General features: G+C 66.5%; 3 protein-coding genes across 4 annotated transcripts; 1 reads left to right on the top strand and 2 right to left on the bottom strand.

The window, feature by feature from the left end:
• Positions 1-217: 217 nt before the first annotated feature.
• On the bottom strand, positions 218-2,333 carry NDUFAF3 (NADH:ubiquinone oxidoreductase complex assembly factor 3). The gene is made up of 5 exons (XM_080350808.1): positions 2,248-2,333; positions 1,895-2,087; positions 1,748-1,814; positions 1,350-1,450; positions 218-1,168 (listed from the first exon to the last, which is right to left on the bottom strand). The coding sequence occupies exons 1-5, from the start codon at positions 2,307-2,309 to the stop codon at positions 1,058-1,060; spliced, it is 534 nt and encodes a 177-aa protein (XP_080206934.1). The 5' UTR covers positions 2,310-2,333; the 3' UTR covers positions 218-1,057.
• Positions 2,334-6,088: 3,755 nt separating this feature from the next.
• DALRD3 (DALR anticodon binding domain containing 3) lies at positions 6,089-11,872 on the top strand. Of its 2 annotated transcripts, XM_080350493.1 has the most exons (13): positions 6,089-6,378; positions 6,454-6,740; positions 6,816-7,093; positions 7,347-7,405; positions 7,488-7,610; positions 8,515-8,585; positions 9,071-9,129; positions 9,465-9,547; positions 9,624-9,747; positions 9,857-9,915; positions 10,026-10,139; positions 10,360-10,428; positions 11,007-11,872. In XM_080350493.1, the coding sequence occupies exons 1-13, from the start codon at positions 6,172-6,174 to the stop codon at positions 11,124-11,126; spliced, it is 1,653 nt and encodes a 550-aa protein (XP_080206619.1). In that variant the 5' UTR covers positions 6,089-6,171; the 3' UTR covers positions 11,127-11,872. The 2 variants fall into 2 exon arrangements, with proteins under 2 accessions (XP_080206619.1, XP_080206618.1); XM_080350492.1 differs by having other exon boundaries at positions 6,089-6,740.
• Positions 11,873-11,956: 84 nt separating this feature from the next.
• Positions 11,957-16,413, bottom strand: WDR6 (WD repeat domain 6; the record flags this gene model as incomplete). Its single annotated transcript, XM_080350491.1, has 6 exons — positions 11,957-12,674; positions 12,790-12,908; positions 13,097-13,213; positions 13,418-13,513; positions 13,861-16,267; positions 16,347-16,413. 6 exons carry the CDS (start codon positions 16,411-16,413, stop codon positions 12,190-12,192), a joined length of 3,291 nt encoding a protein of 1,096 aa, XP_080206617.1. The 3' UTR covers positions 11,957-12,189.
• Between the last annotated feature and the right edge of the window lie 82 nt (positions 16,414-16,495).

The raw sequence follows: 16,495 nt of genomic DNA, 5'->3' as shown, positions 1-16,495 counted from the left end.
CTTGGCCCGTGCTTGCCACACCAGCTGACAAAGGTATTTTACACCTGTACTGGGGGACTGTGTGTCCCAACACATGCAAATATCATTCCTGCCAAAGAGCGTGTGTTTACCAGCAGAGTTTGGTCTGTAAGGTTGCTGACTGGAAAAAAACCAAAAACAACACTCCAAAGCACAGTGATGTCAAATTAGATTTACAGATACTAAAACCAGAGTCGTGAATTACAACATAATTGTGTCAAATGCTCATTAACACAGCTGCCTTGTTAAGCAAAGCTACCCCATGACCTTACTCAGGGCTGGGGACTGCAGAGGCAGGAGGTTGTGATTAGGTGCACAAATCCCCTGCCCCAGGTGTGACATCCCCAACCGTGAGTCAGTGCAAGGGGCCAGGACAGTGACTGTGTCCCCTGCTTGAGCTGAGCCTGCAGGAAGACAGGGTGCAGAACCCAGGGACCAATGGCAGCTTCACGAGAACACTTGTGCTGAGGGCAGCACTAAACCGCCCCGGAGAGCCCTGGGCAGGCCAGTGCCAGCTGGGTCACACCAGCTGTCGGTGCTGGCCGTGCCGGGGGCGCTGCTGGCAGGTGGCAGCTCTGGCACCACACATGCTGCCCAGGGAGCTGCAGCAGCCAACCCGCATTCCCCCACCAGCTCCGCAGGGTGACGAGCACACGTACCTCGGGTACATTACAGCCTCACTCTGCGCATTAACTACCATGCAATTCCTTTGTACTTCCAGTTTACATGTATTTTCCTTGTAGAGCCCTAAATGCACCTGGGCGGGGGGGGGTGTGCAGCTCATCCCACCAGCCTTGGGATGACAGTTTCTTGCTGCCAAGGCACCGGCAGCACCTCGGCGGAACAGCAGGGCTGTGGGTGTGGAGCTGCCAGCAATGCTTGGACTGGGCAAGGAGGCTGAGAAGCCAAGGACTCTGGGTCACAGCTGAGTCCATGCATGTCACAACACCCTCCTGTGTGCGGAGCCACCACCCAGCCAGCAGCTCCAGCAGTTTAGTCCAAAGCATTTCCCCGCGGTGAGTGGTGAAACACGGAGGCTTCAGGCAGGCAAGGGAAGAGCCCCCGTGTAGGTGCCCCGCGGAGGGATGAGCCCGGCAGCTGCCATACGTTTTTCACTTGTTAGGAAGTTGAAGGTTGCACATGCATTCGGCTGTGAAAGAGAAAAGGGAGGGAGTGAAGCCCCAGTCCAGGGGACCCAGCCCTTCTCCACAGGGCACACAGCCCCCTCCCTCCTGCCCAGCCCTGGGCAGGCAGAGCCCCATGGGGGGGACACCCAGTAGCCATCACCCTCCCCTTCACTGGGGTGCTGCCTGTGCGCACCCCATCCTCACCGTGTCCTGCACCTCCACGGCGATCCCGCACACCCGCATCTGCTTCAGCACGGCGGGGTGGAGCCGCTCCACCCTGTCTCCTGTGCCCAGCACCAGGATCTCTGCAACCAGGATGTGACCACAACAAGGGTGGGCAAGAGCTGCACTCAGGCTGCTCTGCCCAGACCGGCGCTCCCTGCACGGACCGACAGCACCCCCCAGCCCCCCTAAGGACCCCAAACGAAGGGGAAACCTGCCCTGCGGTGCCCCCCCGCCCCGCTGTGCCACTCCAGCTGCTGCTGCAGAGCAGAAGGATGCTGGAGAGCAACGCCTTCCCCCAAAACCCCGCCAGCCCAGCACAGCTCAGGAGCCAGCTCGGGCAGGCTGCGACAGCGCAGGGCCCCCGCCACCCCACGTACCTATTCGGGGCTCCAGCAGCCGGAACAGTGACAGACTGTCATGCGTGATGTCCTTGTAGGAGCCGACCTGCGGGGACACCGAGGGCACTGAGCGGGGCAGACCCCCGCGGCGCTCACCCACAGACAGCCCCTGCCCCCGGTACTCACGTTCCACTGCAGGATGGCGCGGGGCAGGATGGCGCACGGTCCCACCACCAGGTCCCCGCTGACGGTGAAGCCGCGGCTGGTGTAGCCCTCGATGAACATGATGTTGGGAGACTCCGGCTCCAGCACCGTCACCCGCGTCCGCTGGTAGAGCTCGTCGTCCGCCGGGGTGAGGCGGTGAGCCCGGCACGGAGCGCTGCGGGGACGGTGAGCGGGGCGGACACGTGGGGCATACGGACACTCCCCGCCAGCCCCACAGAGCTCCCCACGGTCACCCCACACCGTGAGCCCCACGGCTACCGCCCTACCGGCGCCTCCCCCGCGCAGCCCCAGGGGGACAGCCCCGCTGCCCGTACCCGCTCGCCGCCCTTCGCGCCGCCGGGCGCAGCAGCCGCAGCGCCGCCACCGCCATGGCCATGGCCGACCCGCCGCCGCCGGAAGCGACGAGAGGCCCCGCCCCCCGCGCGCCCCGCGCGCGCCTCCTGGCGGCCGCCGCTGGCGCCGCCGGCAGCCCCGCGCGAGCGGGCTGGGACAGCGGCACCGGGGCAGCGGGGCTGGCCGGGGCGCGCGCCTCCTGCCGAGGGCGGCGGGGAGGGACCTACACGCCCCCACAGCTCCCCCGCCCCCGGGCCCGCCCCGACCTGCTGCGCCCGGGGCGGGCTGCGGCCGGCGCCGGAGTGAAACCGAAAGCGGCGGCGGGGCGGGGAGCGGCGCGACGGGTGCGGGGCGCTCGGGGCACGGAGGGCTGCCCTGGCCCTGGCCCTGCCCCGGAGGTGCGGGGGTCCCGCCCGGGGCGCCCCGATCCCCGCCGCCGGGAGGGCCGCACGCCGGCCCGGGCTGCTGCGCCGGAGGCTGCGGGGCTGGAGGTGAGAGGGGAGCGGGCGGCTCCCGATCCCGGGTCCCCGTTACCGGGCCGGACGGCGGGAGGGAGCAGGACCGGGGTTCGGCTGCGCTCCCGTCCCGCAGCTGTGGGGCGCCCGCCGGTCCCCGCGCCCGGCCCCGCGGTGCAGGGGGCTCCGGGGGTCCCCGCCGTTGCCCCGTGGCTGTGCTCCCCGCTGTGCCCCTCGGCACGGTGTGTCCCGCCGTGGGGCGGCTGCTGCAGCCGGGCTGAGCCCCCCGAGCCGCCGCCGTGACTCCCCGAGCACCGCGGGCTGCCGGTCCCGCCTTCCCCTCTGCTCCGTGTCGCACTCGGTGGGGCTGGTGGCAGCGGGGGGCAGGGAACTGGGGGCCAGGGGGGGTGCCCTGGGGTAGGGGACGAACGTCCCACCTGGGACCAGCAGAGCCGTGGCACCGGGAGAGTTACCGGGACGCTCCCCGGCAACACGGTGGGACTTTTCCCGCCACCGTGCCGTGCTGTGCCAGGGTGTGGAGGCGTCAGGAACCCCCAGCACCCCACAGACAGGCGGCCCCGGCCAAGGGCAGGGTCCCGGGTCCCCTCGGCGAGCAGAGCGTGAGCAGCGCGTGCAGCCGGTGGGGTTCCCCGGCGGGTTTCACTTCCCCCGTGGCGGGGCCGGGGCCGGTGGCGCTGGCAGCGGCGGGGCCGTGCTGGACCGTGCTGGGCGCAGGTGCCGGGCAGGTGCCCTCCCTCGGGGACAGCTCGGGTTTCTGGGCCTCGCCGGGGGCGCCTGGGCTGGCACCAGATGCTCCAGCCCCACCGGGGCTTTGTTCGGAGCCGTTTCCTTTTGGCTCAGCAGCGTCACCCTCCCCTTGGCACCCAGCCCGCAGCGCGGGGGGAGCCTGTGGCACAACCCCAGCTGCTGCCGGCACCCCCAGCCACAACCAGCCCGGCTCCCGTGCAGCTCCCTGGCGGTAAGTCATCCCCTCTCCCGCTTGGCCCAACGGCCACCCCAGGTCGGGGTGGTGGTGGCCCCCGTGCCCGTCTCTCCATGGCGCCGGCGCGGGCAACGGAATCCCAAAAGCAGCTGTCCCTGCTGCACCCAGCTGCCCTGGGGTTTCGTTACCCGCGCTCCCGCCCCTGCCTCGCCCCATGTGCCCCCCACCCCGCTGCCGCCCCGCGCCAGGCCCAGCACCGGGCAAGAGCCGCTTGCCCCACTCCAGTTCCCCCGTGGGGCTGGGGCAGCATATGGGGGCCACACAGGGAGGAGGGGGGTGTTGGGATGGGGGATCATGGCTGCCCAGCCTCCCACACTGGGGTTTGGGGCTCTCCAGCGGTCTCGTGTCCCCAGCAGCTAAAACCAGCAGCTCACTTCCTGGGGACCCGCTGCCGGGGTGGGCGTGCTGAGTGGTGGATGTGGCCACCTGCGCCAGGGTGGCAACGGTCACGAGATGCCGCATGAGCTTCCTGCCGCTGCCAGCCCACGCCAGGCTCTCCCTGTGCCCCCAGCAGCCCCCGGTGCTGGCTGGGGTGAGCGGTGCCTGGGCAGCACCTGTCCCTTGGGAGAGAGACGGCTTTGGAATGACACGATCACTCCCGCTGAGCGGGCAGCCTGAGGCCATCGGGGATGTCGTGTCTGTCCAAAGCTCTTTCGGTGCCTCCGGGAGCCCCCCAGGGCCGCTGCACCGCCAGGCCTCCCGTGGGCTGCCTGCGGGGACCCTGGTGCTCTGGGGATGGGATGGATCCAGCCCGGACCCCTCCAAGCAGCGACACGAAGTCTGAGCGTGTGACCCCCCCAGGCAGGGGTCCGGGACGGCTCCTGCCCTGCGGACAGTCAGCAGTTGGTCTGGTGTGAGCAGCGATTCTCAGATCACCTCTTGGCTGTGGGTGGTGCAGGGAGCACCCCGCTGCAGCACCGCCCCGCACTGCTGGGGGGTGACACAGGCACCCCTCTGAGCTGGGGGACATGTCCCCACTGCTGCCCCAGGGCTGTGCGTTCGCACTGGCTGCAGCCCCGAAACCAGCCGCTGTGTTCCGGGCAGAGCCACGCAACCGGCCGTGCTGCCAGGATCTGCCCTCGCCCTGGGCCCCGTGCACACGAGCCCTGGAGGAACCGGTTTGGGCCCTGCGGGCAGAGCGGCCCCCCCGGCCCCGCGGGGCGGGCAGGAAGGGAGCAGGTCCCCAGCTCCGGGACACGTGCTCCTCGCTGCTGCGGGGGTTTGGCGCTTCCTGGGTTCCTGCTCCCCGCCAACCGGCTGGTGTCACGTGCTGGGCCCCGTCCCCACGTTGGAGTGGCAGCCCTGGCTGCACCATTCGGGGACCCGGCGGCAGCGTGGGCCCCTTCTTTGGAGACACCGCAGCCACAGAGCAGCTCAGCTCTGCAGATGTAATCAAGACCACAATGGTGCAATCTAATCATTTCCACCGACTTCCTCCTGGTGCTGACGAGCGGGACACGTTGCTAATGCGCGGGGTGGGAGGGCAGCTCGTCGCACCTGTCCTCTGCCAGGTCCAGGCTCGGAGGAGAGGATGGCAGGCATGGACCCAGCATAGAACAGTCTGGGTTGGGAAGACCTTCGAAGCTCATCCGCTCCTGCTCCCGGTCGGTTTGGGTTTGCAGGGGCGGCCCTGGCGGGTGCTTCCCCTCCGTGCTGCAGCCGCCCTGCGCTGGGGTGGTCAACCATGGGGCATGGGCTGCTAACAGGTGCCAAATATTAGAGCAAATGGATCAAACACGGGTCATTATGGTTGTGTATTGCAGTGACGGGCTCATTTTCTCTTGTTTCGTGTCCCATTGCTTCTCTTATTAAGGTAAAGCTGATTTTTCCTTATTGTGCAAGTGATTTTTCTTATGGTTCTTACTATTGTTTTCTCTATGCTTTAAAAAAAAGAGACTATTTCTTCTACAGGAGCTAAATTGTTTCTCAATCTTATTGTTTGGAGGAGGCCCAAATAAATTCAGAGAACTCTTTCTCATTATTATTATTACTCACCTTCTTAAAAACAGAACAAAGCGGAAAATACACCGTTTGTGCTGTGTGACCATTTAGAAAAGCAGTGTTTCATTTTAAACTAGTTATTTGCCTAATGAGCTGTATTAGTCGAAAAAAAACCCCAAGCGATAGAAAGCTGTTCCTCTGTGGTGCCACTGAATGTGTTCAGAGTGACTGCGCCGGTCTGCCCGCCCCGCCACACCCATCATGGCGGCCCCGCGCTGCCCGCCACACCCATCATGGCGGTCCCACCGCCCTCCCCGCCCCGCCACACCCATCATGGCGGCCCCGCACCCGTTACCTCCAAGATGGCCGCGGGGCCCATCCAACCCGCTCAACATGGCCGCCCGGGAGCGCTGCGCGCCGCGCCCAACATGGCGGCTGCCGGCCGGGGAGGGCGCGCGCGTGGGTGACGTCGCTCGGGCCCCGGCGGAAGTGGTGGCTGGGCTGCCATGGAGACGGGCGAGGAGCGGCCGGGGGTGGCGGCGACGCTGCGGGCGCTGAACGGGGCGCTGAACGGGGCGCTGAACGGGGCGCTGAACGGGGCGCTGGGGCGGCCCGAGGGGCTCTGGCGGAAGGAAAGCGGCGCCCGCAACCTGCGGCACCGGGACTTCCTGGCGCCGCAGGCCGCTCTGAGCGCCGCGTTCCCCGGCGGGCAGGTAGGCCGCGGCGGGGCGGGGGACCCGCGGCTCGAGGCCCGCGCCGGCCCTGACGCGTCGCCGTGTCCCCGGCAGGTGCCCGCTGACGTCATGGCGGCCGTGGCGTCGCTGGGGGGCCCGGGGGCGCTGGCGGTGCGGGGCTGCCGGCAGACGCCGGCGGGGCTGGCGGTGCAGCTGCGGCGCCCCGAGGCCTTTCGGCGCCTGCTGGGGCCCCCGCCCGGCCCGGCGCCCGCGGCGGAGCCCCCGGGCCGCTGGGTGGTTCTGCACTGCCCGGCGCTGCGCGGCGCCCCCGCCCTGCGGCCCCGCCACCTCCGCCCGCTCCTGCTGGCCGAACACCTGGCCCGGCTGCTGCGCGCCCAGGGGTGAGTGCCCGGCCCCGGCCCCGGCCCCGCCGCCTGGCCCCGCGCCGCCAGCGCCCCCCTCTCCCTCTCCCGCAGGGTCGGTGTCCGCCTGGTCCCTGCCCTGGCCGATGAGGGGAGCCGGGAGGTCCTGCGGCAGCTTCGCGTCGACTGGCCCTCCGGCTCGGCCGGCTCGGCCCTCCCCGATGCCGTCTCGGCCTTGAAACGCGCGCTGGGCCGGTCCCCCTGTGCCGCTGGCCGTGAGCAGGGCCCGGGCACAGCTCCGCTGCCGGACGCCGTCTGTGCTGTGCGCTTGAAGAGCTTCGTGGAGCAGCAGGGCTTGGTGGGCTATGACCCCAACCTGGATGTCCTTCTCGGTGAGCCTCACGTGTACAACACCTCCACTGTGACAGCAGGGGGGTGATCAGCTGCAAACAAGCCTCTTTCCTTTTCTTCCTGTTGTTTTCACGGAAAATAGTTGGGATTTAGATCCAAATTGCCTTCTCTTCTTATTCCCCTTCAATCTGGTTTGAGCCAGACATGCAGACAGGCTGGGGCAGACCCGATGGGGTGGGATGGTGATGGGTGGCAAGCTCTGTGTCCCGCTCTGAATGTCCTTCCTCCTTCCAGTGACAGAGGGGAAGCTGCAGGCCTTGGCTGAGCTGCAGCAAGCCGTTCTGCAGTGCACGGTGAGTAACACTCACGCTTTCCAGACCTCATTTCCTTCTGTTTCGTGATAGTGTGTGAGCTCCCTGCTGTGCTCTGCTGCAGGCTGGAGGCCAGGGGAGCTGCTGCAGCATCGTGCACGTGGTGAGCTGTGAGGAGGAATTCCAGCAGCAGCAGCTGGATCTGCTCTGGAGGATTTTGGATCCAGGAGCCCACACAGCTTTGCAGGTGAGGAACCTGCCACCCTCCTCACCATGGTCCCTGGCATCCTTGCGCTCAGCCAGCCTCCTGTGATCCCCACAGCGAATGCTGAGGCCCAGCCTTGGGAGGCTTCACTTTGCCTTGGCGGCCCCTTCATGCTCTGGCCCGGGCGGTGGAGCAGCCTCTCTGCCCTTGGGATTTCAGTGCTGAAGCGCTGGCTTGTATCAGGAATAGTGTGGCCAGCAGGACTAGAGAAGTGATTCTTCCACTGTGCTCGGTGCTGCTGAGGCTGCACTTTGAATCCTGGGATCAGTTTCGGGCCCCTCGCTACAAGACACCGAGCTGCTGGAGTGAGTTCGCTGTGATGAAGCTGGTGCAGGGCCTGGAGCACAAGTGTAATGGAAGCAGTTGAGGGACCTTGGGGGTTCAGCCTGGAGGAAAAGAGGCTGAGGGGAGACCTTATCGCTGTCTGCAACTGCCTGAAAGGAGGTTGGAGCATGGAGGGTGTTGGTCTCTTCTCCCCAGTAGCAAGTGGACAAGAGGAAATGGCCTCAAGTTGTGCCAGGGGAGGTTTAGATTGGACATTGGGAACAATTTATTCACAGAAAGGCTTGTGAAGCAGTGCAACAGGCTGCCCAGGGAAGTGGTGGAGTCACCATCCCTGGAAGGGTTTAAAAGGTGCATAGATGAGGTTCTTAGGGAGATGGTTTAGTGCTAGAGCTAGGTTAGGTTATGGTTTGACTCGATGATCCTGAGCGTCTCTTCCAACTGAGATTATTCTGTGATTCTATGATTCTAAGTGGGGGTGGGCGCAGAAGACTGCAGGGACACAGCTGGAGTGGGTCTGGTTTTAGAGGCGTTCTCCTGCACCGCGTTTTGTTGAAGCTTCTGACTCTTTGACCCCAGCACCGGCCTCACCTCTCTCTCTCAGAAACACCTCGTCTGTGGTCCAGTGAAGGTGACAAACCCCTCATCGCCCATCGGAGCAGACCAGTACTTACAGTAAGTTGGTGTGTAGCGAGGCTCCCTGCTCTCTGCTCAGCCCCATGGGCACCCAGGCAGCCAAGCTGCAGTGCTGAGCGAGCTGGTGGCATGTGGAGAGTTCTGTGTGGACTCTCCATTCTGTTTTCTGTGACCTTGGGGCTGTTTCAAGGACTGGAGGTGCAGAACGGAGGCCACAGGGCCCTTCCCAGCCTTAATGCTGCTTCTGGCCCTCTCAGGCAGCAGCAGGAGATGGGTGGTGCAGGGTGGTGTCTCCCCGCCTTCATGCATTAGTGCACGGGGCTGGCTTCCTTGCAGCCCTCTCCAGGCGGCGCCCACGGTGCAGCTGTCCCTGTCCAGCTCCTGCAGCTTTTGTACCGCTTTGGCTGGGTCGCTGCTGTGGCTGGTGTGCCCTGAGCAGCCGGAAGGCTGTGGGGAGCCCTGGGGCGCTCTCTGGGGCCGGCTCAGGCAGGGGCAGTGACTGTGAGTGTCTGTGTTCCTCCCAGGCTCCGAAGGCGCCAGATGTACGAAGCCTCCGTGATGAAGTACGGGGAGCTGGCGCAAGGTGAGGTTTTGACCTGCGGCTCCACGTGCGCAGATGCCGCTCCATCCCTCTCTCCACTGCTCCTGTGAGTGTCCCCCTCTGTGTCTGCAGCCAGCGGTGCTTCCTCTCCCCTCTGCTGCAGAGCCAGGTGCTGACCTGGCGTGGAGGAAGGTGTTTAAATCGCCAGGGGGACGCAGGCACAGAGCAGCACCTGCAGCTGGGGGCCAGGGCTGGGGAAGTGGAGTGGTCTCCAGCTTCCACTGGAGCACCTTGGCTCCAGGGGAGGTGCCCTTCTGAGGGTGATGTTACACAGGGATGGAGCGAGCTGTGTGTGATGCCACTTGTGTTCTCCGCAGATGAGGCCTGGACTGAGGTGATCGACACCCTCACAGCAGCTGCCATCAGGTTTGAGATGCTGAGTACTGCACACCGCAGTCAGGTAGGATGGGGGTTTGTGCAGAGCAGAGGCAGGCGAATACCAGGACGTCTGGACTGCGACTTCTCCCTGCCCTCAGATCACCCTGGACCTGGAGAACAGCAGCATTTCCACAAAGGGAACCAAGAGCGGTGCCTTTGTGATGTACAACTGTGCCCGCCTGGCTACACTCTTCGACACCTACCAGCGGGCCGTGGAGCAGGGTGAGCGCCAGCCCCTCCATCCTCCTCTCAGCCGCTCCTGGGCTGTTCCTCATGCCTGGAGCCACAGGGGCTTCTCTGGCCACAACAACAGCCTGCCACCTCTTACCAGGCACGTACCCACCTCTGCCGCCACCATCAGAACTGGACTTCTCCTGCCTGCGGGAAGAGGTGAGTGCTGAGCAGGGGAGTGCAGGGACCTGCGTGCCCTCAGCTCTGGTGATAGGTGCTGCTGGCCTGCGAGGATCCGCCCCTCTCTGACACGAGTAATCCTTTCACAGGGTGAGTGGCTCCTGCTCTTCAACTACCTCCTGCCCTTCCCTGAAGTCCTGCAGCAGGCAGCGCAGCTGCCCCCACCCAGCAAGGGGATCCGGATCACGGCCAACACAGAAATAGTAAGTGCCACAGTCCGGAGCACCCATGGGTGCTGCTCCAACGGTCCCAGCCCAGGGCACAGCTGCACACCCACAGGGTGCTGCCCACCAGTGAGTGACACGGGCAGTGCTGAGGAAAGAGGCCACAGCACCCTGGGGCTGCTCCTGCTGTGCGTGGGGTGGAGATGGGCCCAAGACCAGCCTGGCCCTGCCGTGCCAGCAGCAGCTCTCTCTGTTGCAGGTGTGCAAGTTCCTGATCCAGCTCAGCATGGATTTCAGCTCCTACTACAACCGGGTCCACATCCTGGGGGTGAGTCGGATATTCTGGGTCATGGAGAAAAGGGGGGTCAGGGGAGACCTTCTCACTCTCTACAACTACCTGAAGGGAGGTTGTAGCGAGGAGGGTGTTGGTCTCTTCTCTCAAGTAGCAAGGAATAGAACAAGAGGAGATGGCCTCAAGATGCACTTGGGGAGGTTTAGATTGGATGTTAGGAATTTTTTTTTCACAGAAAGGGTTGTGAAACACTGGAACAGGCTGCCCAGGGAGGTGGTGGAGTCACCATCCCTGGAAGGGTTGAACAGACAAGTAGATGAGATTCTTAGGAACATGGTTTAGTGATGGTGTTGGGTTAACGGTTGGACTCAATCATCTTGAGGGTCTGTTCCAACCAAAATGCTTCTATGGTTTGCTGGAGGGCTGTGGCCCTGCTGCCATCCCAAGGCTGGATGGTAGCTGTGGGGCTCTGTGGTGGCCAGGATGTGATGCAGCCCCCCCACTAGCCCCTTGAGGATGCGTACACAGGGCATGGAGACAGCGGTGCCTGTCAGGCCAGCCTGGTGAGGGGAAATAGGGCCACCAGCCTCAAGTCACGGCTGTTCTCCCTGCAGGAGCCGTTCCCTCACCTCTTTGACCAGATGTTTGCCCGCCTGCGGCTGCTGGGAGCAGTGAGGGACGTGTTCCACAGCGCCCTGGCCACGCTGCATCTTGCTCCGCTCAGCCAGATCTGAACCTCTGCTGAAGAGCTGTGCCATGGTGTGACAGGCTCCAGGACAACGTTCCAGGAGGGGAAGGATGGGGTATGTCCCCTGGCAGGGTCAGGGGCTGCCCCGTGGGCAGGCAGGGAGCCAGGGACCATCTCAGCCCCACGCAGACACTTTCCCTCCCACTGCCCACAAGTTCTGGGGGTTTGGCTATGCGCACCCCATGGCTGTACCCAGCAGGAGCCGGGCTGGGGAGCATGGGGGAGGTGGCACTGGGGACCAGGACACCACAAAGCCAAACACCAACCTTGCATCCCTTAAAGCTGTTTATTGACGGTGGCTCCGTGCTGGCAGGGAGCTCCTGAGGCTCGAGGCTCCCACACCAGAGTGTAATACACATGTTACTGGACAAACATTGTGTGTTTCTGACTCCATTGCGGCACTTTGCTCCACACAGGGACCACATGCAGCTTCTTGTCCTTCCCTGAGCTGCAACTGTCCTGGGTCCTGCTGCTGTGCGGAACAACTGCTTGGTGTGAGGCAGGTTGGAAGGGCTGCTCTGAGTCTTGGCCCAGGCTGGCCCCGCACATCTCCACTGCCGTGGAGGATCAGTACCCCCACTTATTTCTGCACGGTCCCCAGCACTGCAGGGTCAGGGTTGTCACACCCTGTCCCCAGGAGCATGAGGCTGCAGCCACCAGTGCCCAACCAGCCTTGGGGTCCTGCTGCGCTCACGCTCCCAGGGCTGGGCATGATGCTCAGCCCCCTCCTGAGCAGGTTCCTCTTTGGGACCAGGGCTGGAGAGCCTGGGCATAGGTCCCTCAGCATCGGGGAGGAAGAGCTGCTCCTACACAGGGAGCCCCGCTCCTTTATTGCCTGGGGAGCTGTAAGCTGGTCCAGGACGGGCCACATCTGCCTCCTACCCATGAGACACCGGCCTCAACTGCCCCAGATGAGGCTGTGCTGTCCCCAAAGGGGCTGAGCACACCTGTCTCCTCAAGAGGGGACACATCAGCATCAGGGCTGTGGTGACAGGCAGGGTGCCCTCCCCAGACCAGGGGGGAGCAGGATGTGTTGGTTGCCTGCCCTGTTACTGGGGAGCCTCTAGTGGAGGGGGCTCAGGGGGGCACGTGCCACGCAGCACCTCCAGCCCCTGCCCGCAGAGCACGCAGCAGTAGCTCAGCACCCCCCCCGCCTCCGTCACCTCCCAGCAGTCCAGCTCTGCCAGGTCGGGCACGTGGAAGAAGGTGGTGCTGAGCATGTCCAGCCCACCCGGGCCCCGGCGCCACAGCGTCAGGCGCTGGTCCACCGAGGCCGAGAGCAGCAGGTCCGGCCGCAGCACCCGTATCCCCGTCACGTGTGCGGCGTGGGCGCAGGGCCTGGCCACCCGCTCCAGAACACGCAGGCAGGTCCCTGCTGTGCCCTCGCCCAGGGCCACCTCCAGCAGGCAGACATGGATGGAGCCGTCGTCGCTGCCGCTGGCCACTAGGTACGGTCCCTCCGGTGTCTGGTGGATGTGGAGGCTGTTCACGCCGCAGCTGTGGGCCATGACGGTGAGCAGCGGGGCGCCCAGGGCTGGGAAAAGAGGCTCGGTTAGGAGATAATTGCTCACCCTGGCCAGAGGGCACAGAGAAGCCACCAGTGTGGCTGCCCTCAGGGACAGAGCTGAGGTGCCAGCAGCTGCACCCACCCAGGGGCTGCATCTCGCCCTCCCCTCGGTGCAGGGCGTCCACTGCGTCCTTGATGGGGCTGGTGATGTCCCAGAAGGCGACGCTACCATCAGTGGCTGCGCTGCACAGGAGGTGTCTCCTAGAAGGGAGGTGATGGGGGAGCCTCCGGCTGCAGCTCTGTGACCAGCAGCCCTGAGGGTCTCCACCAAGATCTGGGGAGGCAGCAGAACAGCCCCCATGGAGCGATTTCTCCTTTTTCTCTGCCTGCTAAGCTGCCATCCCTCGATGCTTCTCCCCAGAGGTCACAGTACAGCATTCGGGGCTCACCTCTCCCCTCCTGCCCGTGTGTGCAGGAACGCCTCCACCTTCAGCACACAGCGCTGGTGGTGAAACGACTCCGCCACCAGCACCAGCTTCCGAGCGGCCTCCAGCAGCCCAAAGACCCTGCGATGGACGGGGAGCAGTCAGCCCCGGGAGAAGGGGCTCCCAGCACCTCTGCCCCTGCTTCCCACCACGCGCCATCCCGCTCCCGGCTCTGGGCTGGCCACGGCCATGGCAGCAGCCTCCTCTGCGGATCCCGCTCTGCTCCCATCCTCCAATACCGGCCCAGCTCCTTTCTCCCTGCCAGGCCCCAACACGGTTCCTCACCGGACTGATCCATCGCTGCAGGCAGCAGCCAGGAACTCCCAGGGTGGCGGCAGCTGCTCGGAGCTGGTCCCAGGTATGACGGAGAGGGACATGTACCTGCAGCAAACATGTGACACTCACCAACACCTCGGTGACACCTGCAGCCCCAGGAGGGCGGGTGGTCCAGCAGAGCAGCCCCAGCCCAGCGTGGGACACAGCTCTGAGCGCTCAGAGGAGGCAGGAAGAAAGACTGAGCCTTTCCCTAACCCCTAAAGTCCATTGAGGCCCAGCTGCTGGGCACAGGACACCAGTGACATGTGCCTAAAGCCAAGCCGGCTCCTTCTGCCTCGGCTGAGCCCACAGCCGCACAGAGCTGGTATCCCCGCAGAGACCAGCGCAGTTCCCAGCGCCCTCCCAGACCACGGTCACCACTAACCCAGCCTTGGGCAGTCCCCAAACATCACCTCGTCTCTGGGTCCATCTTGATGAGCTTGTGCCTGTTCTTCTTCCGCTCCCAGTGCTCATCCAGCCGGTGGGAGGCCACATGGGTGACCTGGCAGGCCACGGCGCTCTCAGAGGCCGGGTCCGCAGCACACAGCAGGCGGTAGCACTCGATCTGTGCCCGGCCGCCCGCAGAGAAGAGCAGGGTGGACACACCCTCGGTGCTGGGTCCCGCGGGCTTGGCCAGCGCCAGCGCCCTCACGCTGGAGATGTGGTCGCTGAGCCGCGTGAGAGGCACGGCTGCCCGGGAGCGCTCGCTGAGCGCCAGGACACAGGCCGTGGTGTCCTCACTGCCGGTGACGAAGACATTAAGGGCGGCGTGGCCGGGCACCTCCACTGTCCCCAGGCGCCGCACGCAGGTGATCTCCCGCCCGTGCAGGGACGACAGGAGCACCTGCTGCTCGCAGGGCTCGGGCTGGCGGTGGCACAGCATCACGTCCCCGCACTTGACAAAGGCGAAGGTCTCAGACGAGGGGCTGCTGCAGTAGCTCCAGGAGCGGTGCCCCCCGCCGCAGGGGATGCAGTGGAGGTTCTCACCAGTCCTGCTGCTCCACACCACAAAGTTGTCAGCGTGAAAGCCCAGCACAAGCAGGTCCCCATCTGGAGTGAAGCGCAGCTCCTCAAGCCACTGCAGCCCTTTGCAGGGCCTGTGCTTCTGCAGGACCTCCAGCTGCTGGTCCTGCAGGCGGAGCTGGCGGTAGCAGCCGTCCCGCCCGGTGCTGTAAATGTAGCCACCATGGCAGGTCACTGAGGTAACCCCCGTCTTCCCATGGAGCCCGAAGAGCACGGATAGTGGGGCCTCAATAGGAAGAGCCTCTTTCTGCAACAAGCAAGAGAGCTCCAGCTCACTGCCGGAGTCCTCGTTTGCTGGGCTGGTGCTGCCATCGGTGATGCCGGTGCTTCCCGCAGCCAACCCTGGGGAGCTGCTGCAAGGGAAGAGGAGGAGGGAGCCCCGGCGGTCCCCGCAGAGCAGGAGCCCTCCCTGGGGCAGGAAGGTCGCACAGGTGTGCCAGCGCTGCTTGCAGGGGGGCAGCAGGTACCGTCTCATAAGCCGCACACAGGGTGCCTGCCCGGGGCGGTGGGTGACATCCAGCCAGAGCATCTCCCCGTCGGGCCCGGAGGCCAGGAGGGCAGCGGAGTCAGAGGGCAGCCCAGGACGGGTGGCCCAGCTCAGCCCACGCACGGCCCCTTCGAACAGCCTCAGCTCGGTGGTGGCCCCGGGGTGGCCCAGGGCGAAGATGAGGAGGCGCCCGTCACCACCGGCCAGGGCGCAGAACGCCTCGGCTCCGCCGGGCAGGGGGGCGGCCGTCAGCAGCCCGCGGGGTCCGACAGCAGCGGGGGGCAGCACCGGCACCCAGCGCCCCGCCGGCACCTCGTACTCCGCCAGCCCGCCCGCCTCGTCCAGCGCCAGCACCCGCCGCGGCCCCGCCAGCAGCACAGCCCGCGGCCGCCCCGGGGCCCCCAGCGCCGCTGCCGCCGGGGCCGCGTCCGAGATCGCCCGCCGGGGCCGCCAGAGCCGGACGCCGCCGTCGTCCCCACCCGTGGCGAGGCAGCCGCCGGCGGGACGCAAGGCCAGGGCGCGCAGGGCCCCGCGGTGCCCCCGCCGCGCTCTCCGCACGCCGCCGCCGCCGTCCCACTCCAGGCAGGAGCTGTCCTCCCCGGCGCTCACCGGGCACGGCCCCCGCAGCGCCACGGCCGCCACCCGCGCCCCGTGCCCGAAACACACCAGCAGGCAGGAGCCGTCCCGCTCCCCGGGCCCGCCGCCCAGCGCGCCCACAGCCCAGAGCCGCACGCTGCGGTCCTCGGAGGCGGAAGCGAGCAGCCCCCGCGGCGCCGCGTAGCACAGCGCCAGCACCGCGCCCCGGTGCCCCAGCAGCCGCCGCCGCGGGGTCTCCGCCGCCGCCGCCCGCCACACCACCACGGCCCCCGCCGCCGTCCCGGCCGCCAGCGCCAGCCGCTCCCAGCCCGTCCCCGCCAGCACGGCGCAGCGCAGCGCCCCGGCCCCGCCGCAGCTCGCCCGCCGCAGCCAGCGCCCGCCGCCCCGCCACTCGTACAGCGCCACGGCCCCGCCGCCCAGCGCCAGCGCCAGCCGCCCGCCCGCCGCCCAGCGCGCCTCCCACACCCGCGCCCCGAGCTCCCGCGCCGCCCCGCCGCCGCACGCCGCCAGCCGCGCCCCGCCGCCGCGCCGCACCGCCAGCACCGCCAGCCAGCGCCCGCCGAACGCCACCACCCGCACCGCCGCCCCGCCGGCAGGGCCGGGCTCGGCCCGCAGCCCCTGCACGCTGGTCTCACGCAGCACGATCCGCCGCCCCGCCGCCGCCGCCGGCCCAGCGCCGCTCAGCCGGAACGCCGCCACCTCCGGGCCCGTGCCTGCGGGACAGCGCGTCAGCAGCCGCCGCGGCCCCGCCGCCCGCCCCGGCCCCGGCCCCGGTCCCAGTCCCGGTCTCACCCGCCAGCAGCACGTCCCCGGCGAACTCCAGCGCCGTCACCGGCGCCACCAGCGCCACCGACTCCATCTTGGCGGCGGCGCCGCCACAGTCGCCGGGGTCCACGCGCCGCCGCTGCGCCCGCCGCTGATTGGCTGAGCCCCGCGCCCCG

Source organism: Nesoenas mayeri (genome assembly GCF_963082525.1).
Source record: "Nesoenas mayeri genome assembly, chromosome: 10".
NCBI classification, from domain to species: domain Eukaryota; kingdom Metazoa; phylum Chordata; class Aves; order Columbiformes; family Columbidae; genus Nesoenas; species Nesoenas mayeri.
Note: the sequence above shows the minus strand (reverse complement) of the source record. Positions and strands in the feature narration are given on the sequence as shown.

Excerpts from the sequence above, each read along its gene's own strand:
- NDUFAF3 (XM_080350808.1), bottom strand. The coding sequence starts at position 2,309 with ATGGCCATGGCGGTGGCGGCGCTGCGGCTGCTGCGCCCGGCGGCGCGA. Across the intron at positions 1,451-1,747 it reads GCTGCTGGAGCCCCGAATAG|AGATCCTGGTGCTGGGCACA; the intron begins GTACGTGGGGTG and ends TCCTGGTTGCAG. Across the intron at positions 1,169-1,349 it reads CCGTGGAGGTGCAGGACACG|CCGAATGCATGTGCAACCTT; the intron begins GTGAGGATGGGG and ends TCTCTTTCACAG.
- DALRD3 (XM_080350492.1), top strand. The coding sequence starts at position 6,172 with ATGGAGACGGGCGAGGAGCGGCCGGGGGTGGCGGCGACGCTGCGGGCG. Across the intron at positions 7,611-8,514 it reads GAGCCCACACAGCTTTGCAG|AAACACCTCGTCTGTGGTCC; the intron begins GTGAGGAACCTG and ends TCTCTCTCTCAG. Across the intron at positions 10,140-10,359 it reads TCACGGCCAACACAGAAATA|GTGTGCAAGTTCCTGATCCA; the intron begins GTAAGTGCCACA and ends TCTCTGTTGCAG.